Source organism: Dipteris shenzhenensis, chromosome 24 (assembly GCF_047967505.1).
Source record: "Dipteris shenzhenensis isolate YYH24624 ecotype China chromosome 24, Dip_SZ_1.0, whole genome shotgun sequence".
NCBI lineage: Eukaryota > Viridiplantae > Streptophyta > Polypodiopsida > Gleicheniales > Dipteridaceae > Dipteris > Dipteris shenzhenensis.
In genome coordinates, this window is record NC_141619.1 from 35,502,836 (window position 1) to 35,526,547 (window position 23,712).

Genomic DNA, 23,712 nt, shown 5'->3' on the forward strand with positions numbered 1-23,712 from the left:
CAGGCTGAAACTGAGTTTTGACGATTTCTCCCTCGTTACTGAACCAAATGACTTGAAAAATGGCTCAAAATCTTCGTCTTGAGGTCGCCCATCTACTCCTAAGAGGGCTCAGGCAATGGCGGAGCAGGCAGGGAGTATTGAGCAACAGAAGAAATTCGCTGTTTGGAGAATGGCAGCCACCACAGACGTTTTTTCTTCAATTGCTTGCAGGTGGAAGTTCGCCCATACTAGAGGAGTTTCCAGCTCAGAGGGTTTGGGCAATGGTCGTTTGTAGATGGAGAACCAAGCTCTCAAAGATTTTGGGAAGAAAGAGGAAAATGGAGAAGAAGAAGAAGATGATGATGTGGCAGAAATGGGCTCAAGGGGGATCAAATGGCTCTGATACCATGTTGGAATACTGAAAGGAAAGAGTAGAGTTGACACAAATTCAGAATACTTGCTTATAGAATGAAGAAGAAAGAGGTCCTTAAGTAGGCACCTCATACAAGGTCACTGACATCACTGATGACCTCAAAGCTCCACAATCATCTCCTCAATCTGCTCCTAGATTCACTCAATCATCCTATGTGGCTTTTCCACCACCTAACTGTGCTTGTGGGCACCTAACTGTGCCTCTAGCACTCACACATAGAAACATAAGGTGTGCCTGAGGCATACACCTTGAGATATCCCAACAGGAAGGAGGCAAGGGAGCTAGAAGGAAGGAAGCATAACTTGAAATAGAAATGAAAGGAAAAGGAAAAAATGCAATAACCAAAGGAAATCACTTACATGACCAAAAGCTCAGCTTGAGTTGGTTAATGTGACAAGTGAAAGTACAACACTCATATAGAGTGGACACACACACTCAAGTACCATATGTATATGGGATAATTCTCAAGCTGCCACATGACACCCTCACACAGACTCATGAACTAGTTCCTAGTACACACTAGAACACACTCTTTGACTATGATTTCTCCAAGATCCCCCCTCAGAGCAAAGAGTGTGAGACCCAACATGCAAGGAGTAGACCGATCCCCCCTCCACCGCAATACTACAAAGAGGAAGTCCAACTATCCAACACCTCTGGTGTGATAGTGACTTCTCAGTCAGCTTACGACCGGCGGTGAGGACCATCCCTCATCACCCCCCCTTACTTTGAACTGGGTAGGAGTTGTGAGAATATGAAGTCAAAGTGAGTGTATTTGTGTGTCCTAGGTCCCTAGGACTTACTTTATAGTCTAGTGAGTCCTAGATAGTGCCACGTGTCATATGGAAGATTATCCCATATGCATTGTGACTTTCTAGAGTCTAGAGGCTCACACTATATAGTATTGTACTTGTCTTGAGTCTTTTCATATCAGTCAACATCAAGCTATCTACATGTGAGTATTTTGGTTCATTGCTATTACCTACTTCCATTTGAGTTCATTTCCATTATGCTTGCAATCTTTCCTTTCCGTTCCTAGAGATAGCTTGCTACATGTTCCTTCATGTGGTATCAAAGCCATGTTCCTAGCCATGCTCTCTCTTTCCCTTTCCCTTCCAAGAGGTTGAGGTGAGGGAGGCCAATGAAGCTACTCTACCTCCTCCTCCTTGGAAGGCTGCCCTCTTCTCTCCTTACTTGAGCTCTATTCTCCTCCTACCCAAGTCAGCTCCTGTTGATGAGGCAACTACCCCTTGTTCAACCCAAAATGCATCGCCATAGTAGCCTCACCTCCAACTGCTCCAGCCTGCTACAAACAAGCCGTACATGCCATACAGACTGTACGGACTGATCCGTACTGCACTAGGGCTGTACAGCCCGTCGTACAGTCCGTACATGCTGTACGAACTTTTTCGTACAATAAGGACAGTTCCAGCCTGCCCGTACTGACGTGACATGCCCGCCATTTTCTCCTTCTGCAGGGCAAAGGTAAATTCAAGCCTTTCAAATGCAATCACTGTGGGAAGCTTGGTCACACCGAGGGTCACTGCTGCCAGAAGCTTGCCAAGTAACAATACAAGGATCATGCCAACTTGGTTGGGGCTGCAACAAGTGAAGACGAAGAAGAAGATGATGCTTCGACACCGACTCATGCTTTTACTGCCCACATCAGAGATCTCTCTCTCCATTCAGAGGTCTATGTACCTGATGATCGAGACTTTTGTTTCTGATCTATTCTATGTGTGCTTGGGTACTTTGCCCTGGGTAATCCCCCAAAAAATGCTTGTAATAATGAGTCTTGTATCCTTGAGTCAATAAAGGTTCTCAGCACTTGGAAAGTGCTCCTCAAATGATGTTTTATTTCCTTTATGAGTGGTATGTGGCTTCCTAGCAAGTCCTACTATGAAGCCAAGAGGGGATGTATTGTGGAAGCCTTTCTATTGGCTTTGATGGGTCTCTCTATCAGGCTTGGCCGAGTTTCAGGATGTTGGTGCATTTCCCAGAACCGATTTGTTGGGTCAAGTAGCCATGCTTCATTTGAGCCTCTGAGCTACTTGGGGTACACAGAGCAGTAGACTCCATCATGGTCATGTTCTGTTCTTAGCTTCATTCCAGTAGTCCCTCACCTGTCCTTCATGGGGGGATGTTAGAATATGAAGTCAAAGTGAGTGTATTTGTGTGTCCTAGGTCCCTAGGACTTATTTTATAGTCTAGCGAGTCCTAGACAGTGCCACGTGTCATATGAAAGATTATCCCATATGCATTGTGACTTTCTATAGTCTAGAGGCTCACACTATATAGTGTTGTACTTGTCTTGAGTCTTTTCATATCAGTCAACATCAAGCTATCTACATGTGAGTATTTTGGTTCATTGCTATTGCCTACTTCCATTTGAGTTCATTTCCATTATGCTTGCAATCTTTCCTTTCCATTCCTAGAGATAGCTTGCTACATGTTCCTTCAGGAGTCTCGCATAGCCATAAGAGTAAACACCAAATACAATCATTTTTTGGGGGACTACCCAGGGCAGAGTACCTTTATTGACTCCAAAGCCACAAAAGCACACATCATTTTAGAGGGACTAGTCAAGGTAGAGAACCTTTATTGACTCACATAAGAGAAATCAGAATACATGTGGGTCGTCATCCTCAATGAGGGTAACATGGACAGATAGTGCTTGGTCAATGATTGGAATTTCCTCTCGGGTCTCCTCTCCTTCAACCAAGTTGGCATGATGCTGGTCTTGTTCTTTTGCTTTCTTTGTGTAGCAATGTGCTTCAATATGGCCCTTGTGCTTACAATATCTACGCGTGATGTTCTTATGGGTTTTCCATTTGCTGGTGGAGGCAAGAGTCTCTTCAGTGCGCCTGATGTAAAGAGCGGAGATTCTTTGTTCCAGCGATATTTTTCGAGAAGAAGGGTCACCATATCATCAAAGGTTGTCGAGGCAAGCCTAAGTACTTCAAGAGTGTTCTCAAAATGAGAGACTCCTTCCATACTCTTTATGAGGACAGCCATTTTGTCCTCGTCGTTAGGTGGACACTTTAGGCTGGAAAGTTGTTGAACGAGAGATTGCATTTTCTACCAAGTGTGCACTTAATGCATCACTATTCTCCATTTTTAACTTATTAAATTGCAGCTTTAAGAAAACCTTGGGGTTTGTGATTTTATTACCAAAAAGATTCACGAGACGCTCCCAAATCTCCTTGGCCGTTGATTTGAAATTGATATGATGAATCAAAGAATCGGCGAGGTAAAGTCCAATAAGAGCAATGGCTCTTGAGTTTTGTTGCTTCCATATCTTGAGTTTTTGAATATCCATTGTTGTGGCGTGGTCGCAATCATCCTCAATCACGTCCCATACATTTCCCTTCATGAGGAGCAGCTGCATCTTTGTTTGTCAAGTGGGAGACCCCTCGCCCTTGAACTTCTTTTCAATGAGGGATGTTGAAACAGAAGTCATGGTGTGGCAGCTTCAAATGATCAGAGGCAGCGGGCGAAGCAGTCAGAGAGAAGACAATGAGCAGGTGTGTGCGGAAGAGGAGGTAGCGGGCAGGGGAGAAAAGGCAGGAAGGTAGCAAGCAGGTGCAGCAGAAGAGGAGGTAGCACGGGCAGGAAAAGAAGAGGCGCAGGCAGACAGGCAGTTGCACGAACAAGCGAAGCAGCTAGACACAAGCTGTGCAAAAGGAGAGGCGCAGGCAGACAAGCTGTTGCACGGGAAAAGGCACTGGTAGCTAGCAGCAAGTCGATGATGACAAGCTCCTCCAAGTCGGCATCTCGATCTCCATGATGAGGCTAGGGAAGAGCTTGAGGGAAGGGCTGCCCTTTGGGAGAAGGTGGCTTCCATTTCTTTTTTTTCCCAAGAAAATTACTTCATTAAGTATAAATGAAAACAGCGAGAGCAAGCTCAAATGCGGGAGTACATCATGCAATGCATGAGGGAAAAACAGCTCAAAGTGAGCTAATAAAGAACCAAGGCGGAGGCTGAAAATGCCATCTTAACCCTGAAGGAAACTCGGAGAAGAAAGGATATCCCCTCCAAACTTTGAAAAAAGTAACTCTCCTGGCAGTGGCTGCTCTGGAGGATCCCTGCATGCTCGCCCAAATGGCCATCAAAGTGTGTATTGTGTTCGTCCAAATACTGGCCATAGCCTGGGAAGGGTGAACCTAGATACCCTCCATTGCCTCTGTACACCTGGCTCTCCAAATATGCCAAGCTGCAATGCTAGCCAAAATCTCCCAAGACGTGTCTACTGAGGCATGAGCCGCTCTGAAAGGAGTGAGGGGAACATCCTGGAGGGAACAAGCCTCCACTAAGTGCCGCCGTACAATAAAAGATGGATCTGGATCATGTCCCTCGAAAAACACATGTGGGCCAGTAAGAGATAACCAAGCCACTGAACCCCAAGTCATATAGAAAGGTGTTGTATGAAAGATGCTGAAAATCCTAGCAACACCTTTCTAGATCGTCCTCGCCTGTCTGCACTCCCAAAGGCAATGTTGTACTGACTCAACTTCCATGTGACAACGAGGACAAGTAGGGTCAGCCCCGAACCTGGATCTTCATAGGTTCACTGCAATCCCTCCATGAATAGAAAGCCAAAAGAAAAGAGTGATCTTTCTATTCCTGAGAGATTCCAGAGCCTACGCCAAAAGTTCTTCCGCACACTGCAGAAATCTGAAAACTATCCCAATGTGGCACTCTAGAGGGCCTCCAACCTCTACTGCTGAGCTGAAACCCCCGGGCATTTCTAACTGTGTAGCGAAAGAAAGGAAAGCTCTTCTCTCGGTGCCCCTCATCAATCCATTCCCACTCCCCTGGGTCCCACTGCAAGAACCTAATAGGGGAACCACCATACAGCCAGAGTCTCCAAGACCCCAGCATAAGGAGAATAGGATCAGGGTCAAGATACCACTGTGAATCCCTGCCCCACTCCATGATTCCTGCAATCCTGACAAGCTGAAATGCAACCTCCAAGAGAATATCATCAAAAGATTTGATAAGTCTGCCTCCTGACTGAACTGACTGAACATCAAAGACAAGGGTATCCTCATGTGCATCCTACAATGCAATGATCTGTAACGGAATGCCCGTCCCTGAGAACGCTCTCCACCAAGTGGACTCTATAAGCGGCATGTCATCTGTGTCAATCTACTCTTGTATTTGTTGTATCCTGAGTGCACTCACTCTGAGGTGGCGAACTGCTAAAAGTCTCTGATCCTCTGGAAGACTCATAAAGGCCTGCCAAGCGCCTACAACAAGCGCCTACAATAGAGGCAGGTCCCCTCTCCCATTTAGATCACTGCATATAATGTGACACTCCGAGTGGCCTACCATGATGATCCAAAATCGAGTCATTCCACATGACTTGCTACCTTTGAATCTCTTCACGAGAAGTGGGTGGAACTATGCGAAGTGTGTTTCTGAAGCAGCCCCAAGCTTTCAGAATAGCAGCCATGAGAGGGGAAGGGGGGGATTTGAGATGGGTTGAAGTAAATATCCATCTGCTGCTGTCCAACCAATCTACCCCATGAGAAGGGGTGTAAGACTTAATGCTGCGTGAGAAAAAATCCTTCCAGGGCTCCTGTCCAGGCATCAATCCACGTACTACAAACTTGCAGAGCAAGGCCATACACTGCCAGCTCAGGTCAATAATATTGAGACCCCCTTCTCCTGTGGGGAGAAAGAGGGTCTCCCAAGCCACCCTGGCTACAACATCTGAGATGCCATCTAAACTGCTCCATAGGAAGTTCCTGATAGGTCTCATGAGCTGAGCAATACAACCTCTAGATTTGCACCAACATGAGCAAACAAACCAAGCAGTGGCCAACAATACCTTGTTCACACCACAACTCTGGATGCAAGGTCAAGTCTTGGTGAACTCCAAAAGATGAGTTTCCTCCTGATACTCTCCGACACGGGAGCGAACTACTGTGTCGGAGAGATGCCCAACCCAACCTGGCATCCCAGATATCTGATGGAGACTCCCCTCTGAATCCAAGTGACCCTATGCCAATCCCCCAGACTGGAGTGTCCTCATCACTGATCCAAAAGCCATTGGATTTTTTCCAATTAATGTGTGCACTTGCCGCGATGTAAAACAAATCCAATGCTGTCCTGAATGAATTCAGTGTCTATGGAGTGGCATCCAAAAATACAGCCGTGTCATCTGCCAACTCAGTGGCTCCCATTTTCGGGCTACCTCACTCCTAAGGTTTGCCAAAGGAAGGGAAAGCTAGAAAAGGGACATGGCTCTGATACCACATGAAGGAAAGGGACGGAGGTAGAAAGGAGGCAAGGGAGCTAGAAGGAAGGAAGCATAACTTGAAATAGAAATGGAAAGAAATGCAAGAACCAAAGGAAATCACTCACATGACCGAAAGCTTAGCTTGAGTTGATTAATATGACAAGTGAAAGTACAACACTCATATAGAGTGGACACACACACTCAAGTACCATATGTATATGGGATAAGTCCCAAGATGCCACATGGCACTCTCTCGCACAAAGACTCATGAACTAGTTCCTAGTACACAATAGAACGCACTCTTTGACTAGGATTTCTCCAACACCCAGCCCTTGTGAAGCCCCTCATCCATGGGTCTTCGTCATCCATGCATTCGAAGTCAGGGTGCTTTCTAAATATTGTGGGTCCTAGGTCCACAAAGGCAGCCTTAGTTCCTACTTGTAGCTCAGGGGCTAGTTGCCGCTGCTGCTAACCTCCCCTTTCTGCGGACATACTGGCAAAAGGGTTCTCCATGTATGCTGAATCCATTCGGCCGAACCGTCGAAACATGTTGGATATCATACCTCGTAACCTAGAGGCTACAAAAGGAGCAGGAGAATGAGGTGGAGCTAAGCTGGTGTAGGGGGCTTCGAAAGCTCTCGGGACTGCGGGGTCTTGCATTTTCCCATTCAAGCTCTCCATCTCATCGCCAAGTCTATCAGAACTGAAAATGAATTCCTACGAAGTACCTTTGGCGCAGGAGTGCGAAAAGGAGCCCAGCAGAAGGAGGAGTGGAACCAATAACGCCCTTACCTCTGTCAAATGTAGACAGACGTGCAAGAGAGGGAGGGGGGTACTGCAAGAATTCCGCATGCTGCATGACCTCGGCCTAAATCTGCGTGACCTTGGCCAAGACTTTGACATTGTTCTCAAGTAAGGCATGGGTCTCTGCCGAAAGGTTCTCCCTAGGTGAGCGCTCCTGTACATGAACACCTGAAGGGGCAGGATCAGTCTCATATGCATATGGAACCAGGACAAGAATGTCTCCTACCTGAAGAGACGGGTCCGCGGCACCATCAGTGGTAGCCTGAGGTGGAACTGGCTCCCCAACTCTGACAAGCACCCTACAGGGGACAACCAAAATAGGACGTGTTGACTGTCCTGTCCGCGCTGAAGAAGTATAAAGACAAGAGACTGAAGGTCGTGGCTGCGTTGAAGAAATACCAAGACAAGAGGCGGATGGTCGTGGCTGTGAAGTCGAAGGTCTAGTAGCGCGTGAAGCGGTAGGAGCTGGTCGTGAGGAAGGTTCAGCTCGGGTGGAGCTATGAGGCGCACCCGTGGATCTTTTAGATCTTTTCTTCTTTTGGGGATGAAGGAGGCTGAGGGGGGGAGAGAGGCTAGGAGAGGGGGCAGCGGGGGGCGAGGTGAGAGGAGGGGGCAGCCGAAGGGAGAGGGAGAGTAGAGGGGGTGTAGAGGGTAGGCGTAGAGGGAGGGAGGGCTAGGGGGTGAGGGCGGAGAGGCTAGGGAGTAGGCGGAGAGGCTAGGGGGTAGGCGGAGGGGCTAGGGAGTGAGGGTGGAGAGTAGGGAGTAGGGGGAGTGATGGAGAAGGGCAACGGGGTGACAGGGTACGAGAGGGAGAGCAGAGGGCTGACGGAGGGGAGGAGCTGAGTCCAGAGGAGAGGGGGGACCGTATGGCTGAGGTGAGGGAGGGGAGCAACACAACGGGGAGAAGCAACAACCAAATGTAAGTAAGATTGAACACAACTCCGAAGGAGAAGGTAGGTATATGACTGTACTATCTCCACTAACTCTCCTCGATAAGTGAAGCTGTGTGGCTGAAGTACTGCTCATGAAGTATTGAAGATCATAACCTTGGTATTGCCAAGGTTGACCGTCATGTCTCTCTCCCTGCAAAACACCTCCAAGGCCTTGAGATGTCGTTGTATGCCTACTGCAGAAGAGGAGATGAGGACTATGTCATTTGCGTATAGCAAGATCTGTATCATCAAATCGGCAAGCAAAGGATCCCTCTCCTCCTAGGCAATGGATGAAAGTCGTGATCTCATCATGTAGAGCCCAAAGATTGTTGGAGAAAGGTGGCATCCTTGCTTCACTCCGATCATGCTCTCTATCCAATTTGATAGAGCTCTAGGTGCATGTACTCTCCCTCTGACTGACTCATATAGACTCATCACACCCCAGATCATGACCCCTGGTATCTACATTTCCTAAAGCCTCTGGATCAGACGGGCTCGTCGGCCTGTGTCAAAAGCCTTTTGAAAGTCTACAAAGCAAGCATAGACTTTCTGAGATTAGATCTTGCCTCCTCAATGACTGCCCGCAAGGTGAAAATGTATTCAAGGGGGGAATGCTGCCGTCAGAAACCAGCCTGTCCCAATGCCCACTGCCCATGTGCCTCTGTATATGAGCTGATCTCTTGCTCTAGCACCAATCCATATATCTTGGCCAGAGTATGGCCTATCCTCAGTGTGTGATAGTTCCTTGTATCCCATAGGATCACTTGCTTTGTGTATTAGTACAATAGTGGTGGTGCTCCAAGCAGAAGAGAAGCCATGGCGTACTGCATGATTAAACATCTGAGCAAGGATCGGAGTCAATATCTCTTGCCTGCGAAGATAGTGGGAGAGAAGGAAGGAGTCTCACTTGCAGCTTTCTCACATACACAATGGGGGAATACACACAAAGGTGGAGGCTGAAAACAGTTTTTCCTCTTCTTAGTTGTGAAAGCCAAAAGAACTCTAGTACAAAGAAATAGAAGAACCCTATATGTGGGTCTCAAACCAAACTCAGCTAACTAAGGTGGCATACTAACTGAGCCACGAACTAGAGTACATAAGGATAGCTGTCATCCAGCTATTATTTATGGGCGGTGTACCAACCGTATCTGCAGCTAACAAGTCGGTGACATAAATGCACAACGGTCACCTTGGCATATCACGAGTGGAGCTCGATATCTCAACACTCTCCCTCGAGCTCAATCCCAATTCTTGCACACCAAGCAGGTCTCTGAACTTGCGCAGCTTCTCTGCGCCCAATGCCTTCGTGAATATGTCAGCTACCTGATCCTGTGTACTGACATAAACTAGATCAATAAGACCTAGTAAAACCTTCTCTCGCACATAGTGATAATGCACCTTAATGTGCTTTGTTCTAGCATGATAGACTGGGTTATTTGCCAAGTGTATACTGCTCATGTTGTCACAATAAATGACAACTGGCCCATCTGTAGACTGATGCATATCATAAAGTAGCTTATGCAACCAAGCTACCTCACATGCAGCCATTGCTGCACCCCTGTACTCAACCTCTGTGCTCGACAAGGCAACTGTAGGCTGTTTCTTGCTGCTCCAAGTGACTGCAGCACTCCCAAAAGAGAACATATATCCACTGGTAGATCGTCTATCAGAAATACTACCAGCCCAATCAGCATCAGTGTATCCATGCAACTGTATCTGAACCCCAGCCTCATAAAATAGTCCATACTGCAATGTGGACTTCACATACCTGAGTATGCGTCTAGCCGCATCCAAATGCGGTTTCCTTGGAGCCTGCATAAACTGACTTACCAATCCAACAGCATAGCTCAAATCTGGCCTGGTAATAGTCATATAAATCAAACTTCCTACTATGCGTCTGTACATAGTAGGGTCTTCCAGAAGCTCACCTGCATCTGCGCTCAGCTTCACATTCTGCTCCAAAGGAACTGAAATAGGCTTACAGCCTGTCATCCCATATTTGGACAGCATGTTCAATCCATACTGCCTCTGCAAGAGCCATATCCCACTTGGTGATCTAATCACTTCAATGCCCAAGAAATAACGCAGCTCTCCCAAATCCTTCATCTCAAACTTCTGCTTCAATAGCATTTTCACATGAAGGATATCTTCATCACTATCACCTGTGATGATCAAATCATCAACATAAATGACAAGCAGCATAATACCTTTCTCTGTTTTTCTCACATAAAGTGAGAAATCTGCCTTGGAAATCTGAAAGCCAATAGTGACAAGATACTGTCCTATCTTGTCAGACCATGCTCTAGGTGCTTGCTTCAAGCCATACAAGGCTTTCTTCAACCTGCAAACAAACTCAGGATGAACAGCATGAACATAACCTGGTGGCTTCTCCATTAAGACCTCTTCTTGCAAATCACCATGCAAGAAGGCATTCTTTACATCCATCTGATGTAAAGACCATCCCTTTGATGCAGCCATAGCAATGATTGCTCTTACAGTTGCCATCCTTGCAACCGGACTAAATGTTTCTTCATAATCAATGCCATATGTCTGTGCATACCCCTTAACAACTAATCTTGCCTTGAATCTGTTCATAGAACCATCTGCATTGTGCTTCACCTTATAAACCCACTTACAGCCAATTGCATTCTTGTCTTTAGGCAAAGGCACCAATTCCCATGTAGCATTTGCTTCCAAGGAATCCATTTCTTCATCCATGGCTTTCTCCCATTTTTCTTTTCCCATGGCTTGCTCAAAAGAAGTGGGTTCTGATTCATGTATCACTTTGACCATATAGGCATAGTGAATGGCTGTAAATCCATTATATTTCAGCCTATCCACAGGATACCTAGCTCTGGTAGACCTGCGCAAAATAGGCTCACTTCCAGGTGCTCTCAAAACATCCCTAGTCTTCCTTACTCCAGGTGTAACAACAGAAGGAATACCCAACTCATCATCAATGCTCTGTTCTGAGCCACTGGATTCACCATCCACATAAGAGTGACCTGCATTCACATCAAACATGGGCTGATCTACCTTCTCTTTTCCTTTTCGTGATACCTACATACCACTATCTGCATTGCTTTGAGGAGATTCTTCCGATCTCAATCTGCCTGTCCATGACGAAGTATGTGAACCACTGCTAGAGGACACTGCAGGTCCACTAATATTTTGTGATTGCTGTTGTGAATTCTGTGCAGCATTACCATTTTGTGCATCTACATCATCAATCACATTTACTGGTTTATACTAGCTGCTCATCTTATCGAAAACAACATCTCTGCTCACTGTAAACTTACGAGTAGAAGGGTTATAACATCTATACCCTTTCTACTGCAGAGAATAACCAATAAAGACGCACTTCTCAGCTTTTGGATCCAACTTGGACCTCAACTCATCTGGCACATGAACATAGGCAATGTAACCAAAAATTTTCAAATGAGAAATATCTGGTTTCCTACCAGTATACATCTCCTCTGGCATCATGCCATGTATTGCTGCATTGGGAGTCCTGTTCATTATGTAAACTGCTGTAGCAACTGCTTCAACCCAATAATAATGTGGTAGGTCTTTTTCATTTAGCATGGCCCGAGATACCTCTCCAATATGCCTGTTTTTCCTTTCTGCAAGTCCATTTTGCTGTGGGGTATGACTGCATGAATATTGTTGCTTTATGCCGTGCTCCTGCAGGAACCTTACAAACTCATTTGAGAGGTACTCTCCCCCTCCATCTGACCTTAGGCATTTTATTTGCAGGCCTGTTTCTTTTTCAACCATAGCTTTAAAAGCTTTGAAATGCCCAAACACTTCACTTTTCTTTTTCATAAAATGCACCCAAACTTTTCTGCTGTAGTCATCAATAAAAGTGACAAAATAATGACAGCCTCCAATAGATGCAGCTTTAGTAGTCCACACATCAGAGTGGATTAATTCCAATGGCTTCTTACTCTCTTGAACATGTCTAGGAAATGGTTTCCTTGCCTGTTTTCCAAATTGATAGGCTTCACATACCTTATGCATTTCTGCAACCTTGAATTTTGGCAATCCTGCAACAATATTTTCGGCCTGCATTGATTTAAGTCGCTGTACATTAACATGACCAATGCGTTTATGCCAGATATCAATATCTGCAACTACACCGGTCCCATGTGGAAACATTGCTGCACTCAATTCAGGCATGTCCGCATCCAACGTAAACATCCTGCCCTTCTTCTTTCCTTTTGCTATCAAGCGACCATTATTTTTCATATCCTCAACAAAGCATCCATGAGGATTAAATGTGACCTGCAAGCTCTGCTCAACCATTTGACCAACAGAAACCAGGTTCTTGGTGATGTTCGGGACATGAAATATATCAGACAGGTATTTCTTTTTCCCATCCTGCATAGACAAAGGAATTTTACCAATCTGCACAATAGGATGTGCAATATCATCACCAGTCTCCACAAATCCTGGTCTTTCTATTTCCCTTGCATCCTGCATCCATTCTGCATGACCTGTCATGTGGTTTGACGCACCTAAGTTAACATACCACACATCATTTCTTTCTTCTGCACTTGTCACAGAATTGGTCATGTACTGCACCATAAATAGATGCTCATTTCTGTCATCACCCTGTCTACTAGAAGATGCATAATTGCCTTGCTACAATTTTCCATTCATAATGTCATTCTGCTTTTTGTAGCAGTCTTTAGCCATATGACCCATTTTACCACAGTAGTAGCATTCAACATTGCTATTTGCATTTTGGCCTCTCTGCCATCCACCACGACCTCTTTGGCTCCCCTTGCCTCTAGAGTTACCACGTCCTCCTCCAAAGGACTGGTTTTCTTGAGTTTTCTGCATATTTTGATTTCTACCACGGCCTCCTCTACCTCTGCCTCTACCTCTTCTAGCATTTGAGTAGAAGACAGTTTCTTTTGACGTTCCTCTTGAAGAAGATGCACCACAATTTCTCTGCTCTTTAGAAATTAAAAGAGCAAACAACTCCTCAAAATCAGGAAATTTTTCACGGACTGCAATGGATGTCCGGAATTGTGCATAATCCTTTCCTAGATTCCTAGACCATTCAAGGTCACAGAAACTAGATCATCGTCTTCCACTGGCGACCCAATGGAAGCAAGTGCATCTACAATTTTCTTCACCTTCATGTGGTAGTCATTGATGCTCATATTTTCTCTCTGCACATTGTGCAACTCGCATTTTCCTGGCTTGCATCAACAGGCAGAAATGATGATTCTGTAACGCCCAGTATCTCTGCGCACATGCATACGATGCAATTTCTGCGGCAACTTTTCACCGACCTGCAGAGCAGTGGTCGCACAGCAAAAACAGGGCCTTTTTCTGAGTGCCTGTGAAGAACTTCCGCCTTCAAAACGGGCCCCGAAATGGCCTCGAATAAAAAATGCCCTCTGCCACACCGCGAAGGGTGTCTCAATCTAAGACAGTGCACTCTTGCACTTCCGGCTGTGCTACCTGCAGAGATTTTCTCCCAAACTCAAAAAAGGAAAGCAACACTGGTCCTCTTACCAGGACACCGCGAACTTGGTTTGCTTTCTTGATCTCCTTGCCACGAACCAGGCTCCGATACCATGTGAAGATAGTGGGAGAGAAGGAAGGAGTCTCACTTGCAGCTTTCTCACATACACAATGGGGGAATACACACAAAGGTGGAGGCTGAAAACAGTTTTTCCTCTTCTTAGTTGTGAAAGCCAAAAGAACTCTAGTACAAAGAAATAGAAGAACCCTATATGTGGGTCTCAAACCAAACTCAGCTAACTAAGGTGGCATACTAACTGAGCCACAAACTAGAGTACATAAGGATAGCTGTCATCCAGCTATTATTCATGGGCGGTGTACCAACCGCATCTGCAGCTAACAAGTCGGTGACATAAATGCACAACGGTCACCCTGGCATATCACGAGTGGAACTCGATATCTCAACATTGCCCATGTGCAAAATATTCTGTCCTCAACCCCTCATGATCCAAGGCTTTCCGGTTGTGGAGCCAGTGTAGCACAGTCTGCACATTCTCTGTAGTGAACAAGGAGAAAGTGGTGGGCCTAGGTAAGGAGGACAACTCCAGTGGTAGTGAATATATTGGGATGTCATAGAGCGAGGTCGCATATGTGTGCCAAACTCCTAGATCGGTGATGGGGATGGGTGACTTTCCCTTAGAAAGGAGCCCCCATGCAAAGGTGGGGTCTCCCCCTCAAAAAGATTTGATCACCTCGTCCATCCAATGTGAGAGGAAAGCTCGTCTCTTCCAATCAAATCACGTGGTGCGATATTTGCTATGCCTTGATCCTCGTAAGGTGGCCTAGGGCATGCTTACATATAAGGTGGGATCTCATCTCTCAACACTCATCATCGAACCATGGGTTATGGGGTATCTTCCCAGATGGGGAGCGTAATATAGATCGAGTCGTGGGGAAGGATTTGATTGTGGCATTTTGAACCACTGATAATACAGTGTTTGAGGCATGGTCGAGGTCTGCGTAGTCTTCGAGAGGGTTTGGTAGCTCACGTGATAGGTGACTCATGTATACTGCATCAAGGGCATGGTCAAAGTGCACCTAGATTTTCTCATGCATTCATGATGTATTTCCATCTTGAGCTTGCTCTTGAGGGTTTTATTCATCCTTAATGGAAGTCTATTTTTGCAAACAAAAAAAAGTGCACCTGACTCAAGTGGGGGGAGAGATATTAGTGTACAACAGGGAAATGGGGAGTTAGTATGTAAGGGAAATTCAATGATCAAGTTTCTAACTTTATGCTGTATGAATTGTTGTGGAAAATTTTGTTTTCAGCATGAATCGTTGGGGAAATTTTTGTTTTCAGTACAAATCGTTGGGGAAAATTTTGTTTTCAGTACGAATCGTTGGGGAAAATTTATGCAGTATGAATCGTTGGGGAAAATTTTATTTTCAGCTTTATTCCGATATCTTACTCTGTCGTTTGCTATAGCCTATGCCATTCTCAAGCTAATTCTTTAATTATGTATTGTATGTGCTGTGGCAGGTATATATTTTTCCTCACACTTTTGAGCATTCCAGAATCTAGCCTCAGCACAGCTGTGAGAATGTTCGATATTGATGGAAATGGGTAATGAAGCAATCCACCAAGACCTCGAAACTATGGTGATTGTGTCAGAAGCAACAGCAATGGCATCATAGTTGCTAGGTGTTGTCAAACATGGAGGTTGAAAACGGGTTTCAAATCATGTGAAACTGTTTTAAAGATCCAATTGTATCACATCCCAAAAATCAAACAAAGGGTTGAGAGACCATAATCTGCTTGTCTCACGTCTGAGTATACATGTTGAGGAGAGATAAGAGTCTATCATGTGCATGTGTGTGTGTGTGTGTGTGTGTGTGTGTGTGTGTAATCTTGTCTTCTCATGGCCACTTTGATATTGATAATGCATGGGATTCTTTTGTTTCCAAAATGCAAGTTGTAATTAGAGGTTATGGCAAGTCTTACATGAAGACTCTGAGGGAAACTGTTGCTCAGGCCAAATTCACTTGTCAAGACCTCACTGAACTCAGTCATCTTCATCCCTTGTCCTTGCATGAGCAAACAACACTATGCCAAGCTAAACATTGTCTTCAAATCAACGATCATAGGAAACTGGCTAAATGGGGGACTAGAGCAAGACAAAGAGCTTTTACAGATAAAGGCTGCTCTTCCAAACAATTTTTTAAAAGCTTGCATCAGAAGAGATTAAAAACAAACATTTGTAGGGTGCTTCTACCTGATGGCGCATGGACTACATCACGGTCACAGCTTGCTTCTGTTTGTGTACATCATTTCTCTCAGAGGTTTGGTTCTGCAGATCCTCCCTCGCAGCAGGTTTTGTCTGCAAGAAATTTACTTTTGCAGCATGTTTTTCCTATTATTTCCACTAGTTAAGATTTGGAATTGGAGGAACCTTTTACTGAGAGGGAATTGTCAGATGCAATCAAATCCTGTGGTAGATGGAAATCTCCAGGATGGGATGGCCTTACAGTTGAGTTTTTTCTAGAATATTGGCCTCTTTTGAAGCATACATTGCTGCATATGGTGAACTTTGCTTGGCAAAATCAGAAAATGCCAGACACATGGAAGAGAGGTCTTGTTAAACTCCTTCCAAAAAAGCAAATTTGTGAATCTTTAGCTGATTGGAGACCTATCACGCTTATGCCAGTCATTTACAAATTTACTACCAAAATGATTGTTGATCGGCTAAAAGGCTATTCACATGATGGGTTGCATCCTGCGCAATATGGTTTTGTTCCTCGTACGCATATCACAGATAACATTGCTAATGCTTATGTTGGAATCGAATATGCCAAATATATGCAGCAGGATGTTTTGCTAGCTTCTACAAAGATCACTTCTTACATATCACAGCGGAGGGTTTCATTGACCCACCAGGATACACACAGATTCACCTACCCCACTCGATGAGGATCTCTCTTGGGCAGTTCCGGGTCTCTTCACACAGACTTTGCATCGAGCGGCAGAGCAGAGCGACTACCCAGGGAGCGGCGCATATGAACACTATGTGACATACAGGAGGTTGAGACAAAGGAGCATTTCATCTTCAGGTGTCCTGTGTACTATGAGATCCGAGGACGTTTCCACTGCCTCTTCAAAGATAGTTATGGGATTTTAGCCCATTTCCTCTCCTACCCAGACCAGCGGTGTTTGGCAGGTTTCATTCATGAGGCACTTAGACACCACGAGAGGATACTCTGAGCACGGAGACAGGAGCAGACTTCTTCCTCGGTTGATCCCTCTCAGAGCTCTATCACGGAGTTCTTTCAGCTAGATCACATGGATTCCAACGAGATGAGGTCTCGACATGACCGTGACCCGACAGCTCAAACAGAGGGTCGACACATATATCACACTTGGAGACATCCCCTCCTTGTTTAGAGTCAGAGCCCGACCGACGGGGGTCACAGTAGCCCTGGTTAGACGCAGAGCTACGACCACGAGACGTGCCAGGACCGCACTTCTGAGTGGCCGACAGCACTCTATTGCCGACTTCATGCCTCCACTGCCTCATCCATCGTGATATCTTGATGTTGCTGGGGATGATGATGCTGAGATTGATATATAGTCGACCATCGACATGACTATGTTGTACTTAGGACTTAGTACTGCCATTCTGCATTTTTGCATTTTTTGCATTTTGCATTTTGCATTGGTATGGACGCTCGTTTAGTAGCTCCACTACCACAGCTCGTTGTATTAGGATTTTCACAGTCTCATAGACCCATCGGTCTTCTGAAGACTTTAATAAACTTTCTTTCTTTTTCTTTCTATGCAGGCCTTGGGATTTGGCACAAAAATGCAGCAAGTTATCAATTGGCTATATCAAGATAGTAAAGCTTCCTGCATACTTTCAGGGGATATTTCTACAACCTGGACTTTTGGTTGTTCCGTTCGGCAAGGATGTCCCCTCAGTGCTTTACTATATGCCATAGCCACTCATCCAATGCTTCAATATATGGACCACCTTTTGGACACTGGCATGTTGCACGGATTGGAAATTCCTGGCAGCCGTAGCATGATCGCTCAAGCATAAGCTGATGATTCTTTCTTTATCCCAAAAAATACTCAGAGCGATCTCTCCATGATTATGCAGGCTCTTTCTACATATGGTTTGCCTGCTGGTCTTCATGTCAATTTTCAGAAATCAAAGCTACTGCCGTTGCATGCTAAAGACTGGCATAGTCTTTTGTGGCCTGGGGAAATTGTTCCAACTTCTCAATTGATTCGACATCTTGGCTATCCTCTAGGTTGGGGACTCACTCGTTCTCAACAAACTGATTGGGTGCTCACAAAGTTGAGGGCAAAACTTGAATATTGGAAGCTTGCAACTTGGCCATTACATGTTCGATTGCGAATAACGCAATCCATTTTGATAGCATACATACAATTCTATCTGCCTCTCATCATGTTCACTAAGGCAGATCTGGTTTCCTTTATGTCTGCTATCATGGAGATTTTCTGGTGTTCAAAAAATGGCTGTATGCATCGTCTCTGCTCTCCAAAGATGCACGGGGGTCTGAACATACTCAATATTCAAATGCATATACTTGCTCACAGGGGAAAAATGATGTTGCAGTTTATGCAAGGGGATCAGCCTTGGGCTTTCATGATCCGCTCTCTTTTGTTGCATATTGATACTTCTGCTTTTGGGCATTGGCAGCCTACGCCGTGGGATTTTCTATTTGGCTCTATTCAAGGCAAGATCAGAGGCTGCCCTTTTGTCTCTCGTTTGCTTCTTGATTGGAAGCATATTTTATCCCACTTGGAATGGCATGGTATGGATTCTTTGTCGGGAAATTCCTTGAGGGCTGAGAATATTTATTGGTCCAAAGTATTCCACCCTCCTTTGGCTATACAAGAACCCAGGCGTTCTTATTTTATATCTTTCAAAGGCATTTCTTCTGTGGCGGATGTACTTCAGGACGATGGCACTCTTTCGGATGCACTTCAGGACGATGGCACTCTTTTATCTTTTTCTACGGCTGCTAGCAAATATGGTTTGGGAGCTCATTATCATCCTTTATGGCATAAAAGTTCCGAAATGCTTCAACCTTTCTTGCCGGTACCTCGTTTGGAACTTCAGGATAGGCTTGAGGATTGGACTCTACATTCTTCTTCCTCTTCAGCCCGTCCTTTGAAGCTCTCACATATCACAGTGCCTTCTCTGTATAAAGTGTTGTTACTTCCGCCTTGGATTTCTGTTAGAGCAAATTCTGTTTGGCATATGGATCGCCCACTAAAGTGGTGGAGAAGGCGGCTGCGTCTCCTTTGGCATTATAAAGTCCCTCTTCGGCAACAACTTTTCCTTTGGCGAGTCCTACTTGGCATTTTTCCATCTAGGCAGTTACTCGCGCATAGACATATTGCTCCGGCTGTTTGCCACAGATGTCTACATTCTGCTGAATCTGTGCTTCACATCTTTTGCACTGTCCACACACTTGTGATTTCCTCGCTCTCATTCGACAGGGGCTTCGAGCGAGATTTCCTACTATTACTTTTGGCAGGTTCTTCTGGTTATTTGGTTTTCATCCAGCTAGATGGGGTTTTGATTTATTTTTTGTTTAGGTGCGCTACTGGGCACTGTGGACTCTATGGATGGACAGAAATCATAGAGTCTTTGGTGATTCTACTTTTCCATCTTTTGTTTTTTTCAAACGATCTCTGTGGCAATCGTTTTATGATTGCTTTCAGACTCATTTGATTGATCATGATGTATATACAGCTTATACTGAGATTTTCAGTTGAGTAGTAGTTACTCCGCTTTTGAAGTAACTATGAATGTAATTATTTTACAGCAAGGGTCATTGTCTCTGACCCTAACATTTTTTATGACCACATCATGCTCCAACGCCCGGATGGCTCTCTCTTTCAGCAGAGAATAGAGATAGGAGGCCGGCAAGACCAGCATCAGATATGCATGGTTTTTGGGCATTTTGGCAGAGATTGCTTAAAGAAAAAAAAGACATAAGAAAAGTTTCAGTGCGGCTCTCTCTCATACTTGACAGAGTGTGCCTTTGGCGCAACCTCCTCGCTCGACACCAATTGCATGTCTTGTACCTGTTGCTGACCCACGTTGGGTTCTTATTAGAGCGAGAGTGACTTATCCACAACATCTTGATCAAGAGGGTCCATCATCCTGCCCCTTGTGGACCTTTTGGTTATCCCAGTTCTGTTAGGGATATTATTTGGTTCAGATCCTTCTCAGGTTGCGGCCAGTGTTGCATCGGATCCAGTCTTGGTTAGGACAAGTGATGCTTTTTTTCAGACCTTCTGGCCCCTCATCAGTGCAGCCGTTGTCTTCCTCTACTTTATAGACTCCAGTCCCCTCCCAGGTTGTGGCCATTGTTGTATTAGATCCAGTCAAGACCAGTGAGGCTTCTCATGCAAAATCTTCCTTGAGGTCCTGGATCCTCTTCTTCAGAGAAACCCCCTTTTATTCCACTTTCTAGACTCCCTTCATGATCGAGGAAAGAAGGTGGCTTTTGCCTCATCACTTTCTTCGAGTGCAGGGAATTCACGCACTCCAACGCCAAGCATCTTGCACAAGAACTTGGAGGAATGTTTTCTTGAGGGAATGGAGTGCTCCTCTTTCTTCTCAAAACCCCTCACAAGGTTGGGGTGGCACTATCAGCCTCAATCTTGGTTTTTTTCAAGCTCCTTTGCTAAAGAAGCTTGATTTTATATTTTGTTCTTTAATGTATTGCATGATGTGCTTCTCCCTTGAGCCTTGCTCTTAGAGTTTCATTCATACTCAATAGAAGTATCTTTTTTTTGGGGGAAAGAAGGATATGGACAAGCCTCCTGCTCTAGCCATCACCTTGTATAAAGTGCATTTGACATTTTTTACAAAACATCTTTCTTTGGAGGATCTAGGCTACACAATGAGGAGTTTCTTCCTAGTCTCTCAAAGATGAAAATGTTAGCAATAGAAGCTCCCTTTAGCTGACTCTTTCCAGGAGGAGGGGACACAATGCTAGCAAGTGATTGGTGGTACTGCGGCCTTGGCAAAAACCTGCTTGTCCCTTGGCCCTTTTCTGATGATCCTTAGCCATTGGCTGATTTTCATTTCCATTGTGGCCTCAAATAGCTTCGCCTTGTTAAAAGAGAGCTAAGGATCTGCCGGCCAGGTTCCTCCGCCTGCTCTGCATGACCTACCACCCGTCTTCCTTTCTACCTCATGTCTTCTCTTCCACACCCCTTCTCTGGCCGCCCTCCTCCCCAGCCCCTCCACCCTCGTTCCTAGATCTTATGCCCTCCCTCTTCTCTTGTTGTATAACTTGTATAGCTCCCATACAGCATGTATGGATGCTCGTACAGGTGTGCACATCCCTTATCCCCCTCTCCCTCTCTTGCGTGCTCCTTATCCTCTCTTCTGAGCCTCTCTCCATCCCCTTTGGTCACCCTCTTTCCCAACCCCTCCATCCTCCTTCCTAGCCCTTCTGCCCACCTTCTCTGTGAAGATGCAAATACAGCTCTTATATAAGAGCACACACACACATATGAATACCTATGCATATGGGATAGCTCCCAATATGACATGTGGCATCCATAGGACACACTGGACTAGAACTCACACTAGAACACACATTTTTGACTCACTTTGGCTTCATATTCCAACACCCCCCCATGAAGGCAAGGTGTGAGACTACTGGAATGGAACCAAGAACAGAACATGACAATGACGTCATCAAAACTGTGCATGCCGGTGTAGAACTAGACATGGCTCCCACACAATCTCAAAGGCAAGTGAGCATGGCTCAGAGGCTAGTGAGCATAACATAGAAATCTCATCTAGCATGGCTCAGAGGCTCATCATGCATGGATGCATGATCAACTCAGAGCTCTAGGAGACCAATGCACCAACAAATAGACCTATCAAAGCCAAAAACACATGGCTCCCATAGTACATCCCCACCTAGCTCCAAAGACTAATGAGGAACATGGAGCCACACACCAAAAATATAAAAGAAATACATCATTTTAGGAGGACTATCCAAGGCAGAGGACCTTTATTGACTCAACACACATGATTTATTGCCTTCATTTTTGGGAAACACCCCCAGGGCAGAGTACCCAAATAGATTATGCTTTAGAAAGCAAAATCATGATCTCCATCATCCTCTAGATGCGGAAGATAGACTGTAAGAGCATGAACCTGTGTCGGCGGGTCATCTTCGTCTATAGCACTACTACTGGCAGATGCCACCCAACTAGCATGATCCTTCGATTGTTGTTGAGCAAGCTTCTGGTAACACCTGTCCTCCGTATGACCGAGCTTGTTGCAGTAACTGCACTTGAATGGCTTGAGTGTCTTTCCTCGTGCTGGTGGAGTCGATGGCCTAGGTCTCCATTTGCTGGTGGAGGCAAGTGCATGTGTAGTATCCGCTGAATAGGATGGAGATTCTTTGTTGCGGCAATCCTTTTTAAGCAAAAGAGACACCATATCCTCGAATGTAGTCGATGCAATGCGAAGTACTTTAAGGGCATTCTCAAAGTGAGAAATCCCTTCCATACTTGTCATCAGGACAGCCATTTTATCCTCGTCATCCGGGCAACACTTCAAATTGGAGAGTTGTTGAACTAAAGATTGAATTTTTGCTATATGCGCACTCAAAGTATCAGACTCTTCCATTTTCAGCTTATAAAATTGCATTTTCAGAAATACCTTGGAGTTGTTGATCTTGTTACCAAATATATTCTCAAGGCGTGCCCAAATCTCCTTTGCCTTGGACTTGAAGTCAATGTGATGAATCAATGAATCATCTAGGCAAAGCCCGATGATTGCGATGGCCCTCGAATTGTATTGCTTCCAAATCTTTCGTGTTTGAAGCTCCATTGATGCCTCAAGTGCTTCATCATCTTCGATGGCATCCCAAACATTCTCCTTCATGAGAAGGAGTTGCACTTTTGTTTGCCATGTGGGAAATCCATCCCCCTTGAATTTGTCCACAAGGAGAGAGTTGGTGGAAAGCGAACCCATAAAGCTGGCAGCAGCTAGGAGAGAGAAGAGTGATGGATAGAATGAAGGGCACAAGCGAGCTGAGGGAGAAATGGAGGGCTGAGGAGGAAATGGGAGAAATGGCAGGCAAAAGGAAAAAAAAATGGCGGGCACAATGGAGATGTAGGAGAGGAAGAAATGGCAAGCAGAATACGGGCACCAACTTGCGGGCAGCAGCTCCAAGAGAATGTCAGGCAGAAGGAGCAAATGGCGGGCTGGAGCAGAGGTCAACGATGAAGAGGATGGACAGCTCCACGTTGAGCTGGCTGCATCATGCTTGGGCTATCAAATCATTGAGCTCCAGAACAAAATTCACACACAGAAACAAATTTCGTCACTTCTTACAAGGGCTGTAACTTTTCACAGAAAACTCAGATTGCAATGATGTAAAAACAAAATTTGTAGTACTCAAGGTCCTCTACAACTTTGCTGAAGACACAAAGCCGTGATTCTGCTTCTAGATCCTGATAGAAGCGTCACATCGTCCGCAGGTCACAGAAAGATGTAGCTGAAGGAAGGAGAAGAGAGGTGGCAGATCATGGTGTGGAGAAGAGAGCTCTAGATGGAATTAGAGAAGCCATTCCTCCAAAGGGAATGAGGGAGAGAGGCTTCAATGTTCTCAATCTCTTACCTCAACCTCTTGGAAGATAGTCTAGCTCTAATACCATATGAAGATGCAAGACATGGGATGGAATGGAAAGGGAAAAGCAAGACTAGGAAAGCATAATGGAAATGAAATAATGTGAGAAAGAAATATACAACTAAGCAAAGTATTTACA

General features: G+C 45.2%; 1 protein-coding gene across 2 annotated transcripts in view; it reads left to right on the forward strand.

The window, feature by feature from the left end:
* Positions 1-23,712, forward strand: part of LOC147886544 (calcium uptake protein, mitochondrial-like) — a 94,970-nt gene that overhangs the window by 14,117 nt on the left and 57,141 nt on the right. For both annotated transcript variants that reach the window (XM_087395513.1, XM_087395514.1), the window contains exon 4: positions 15,415-15,498. In XM_087395513.1, coding sequence (XP_087251639.1) covers positions 15,415-15,498 — 84 coding nt within the window. The remainder of the gene's footprint in view (positions 1-15,414; positions 15,499-23,712) is intronic.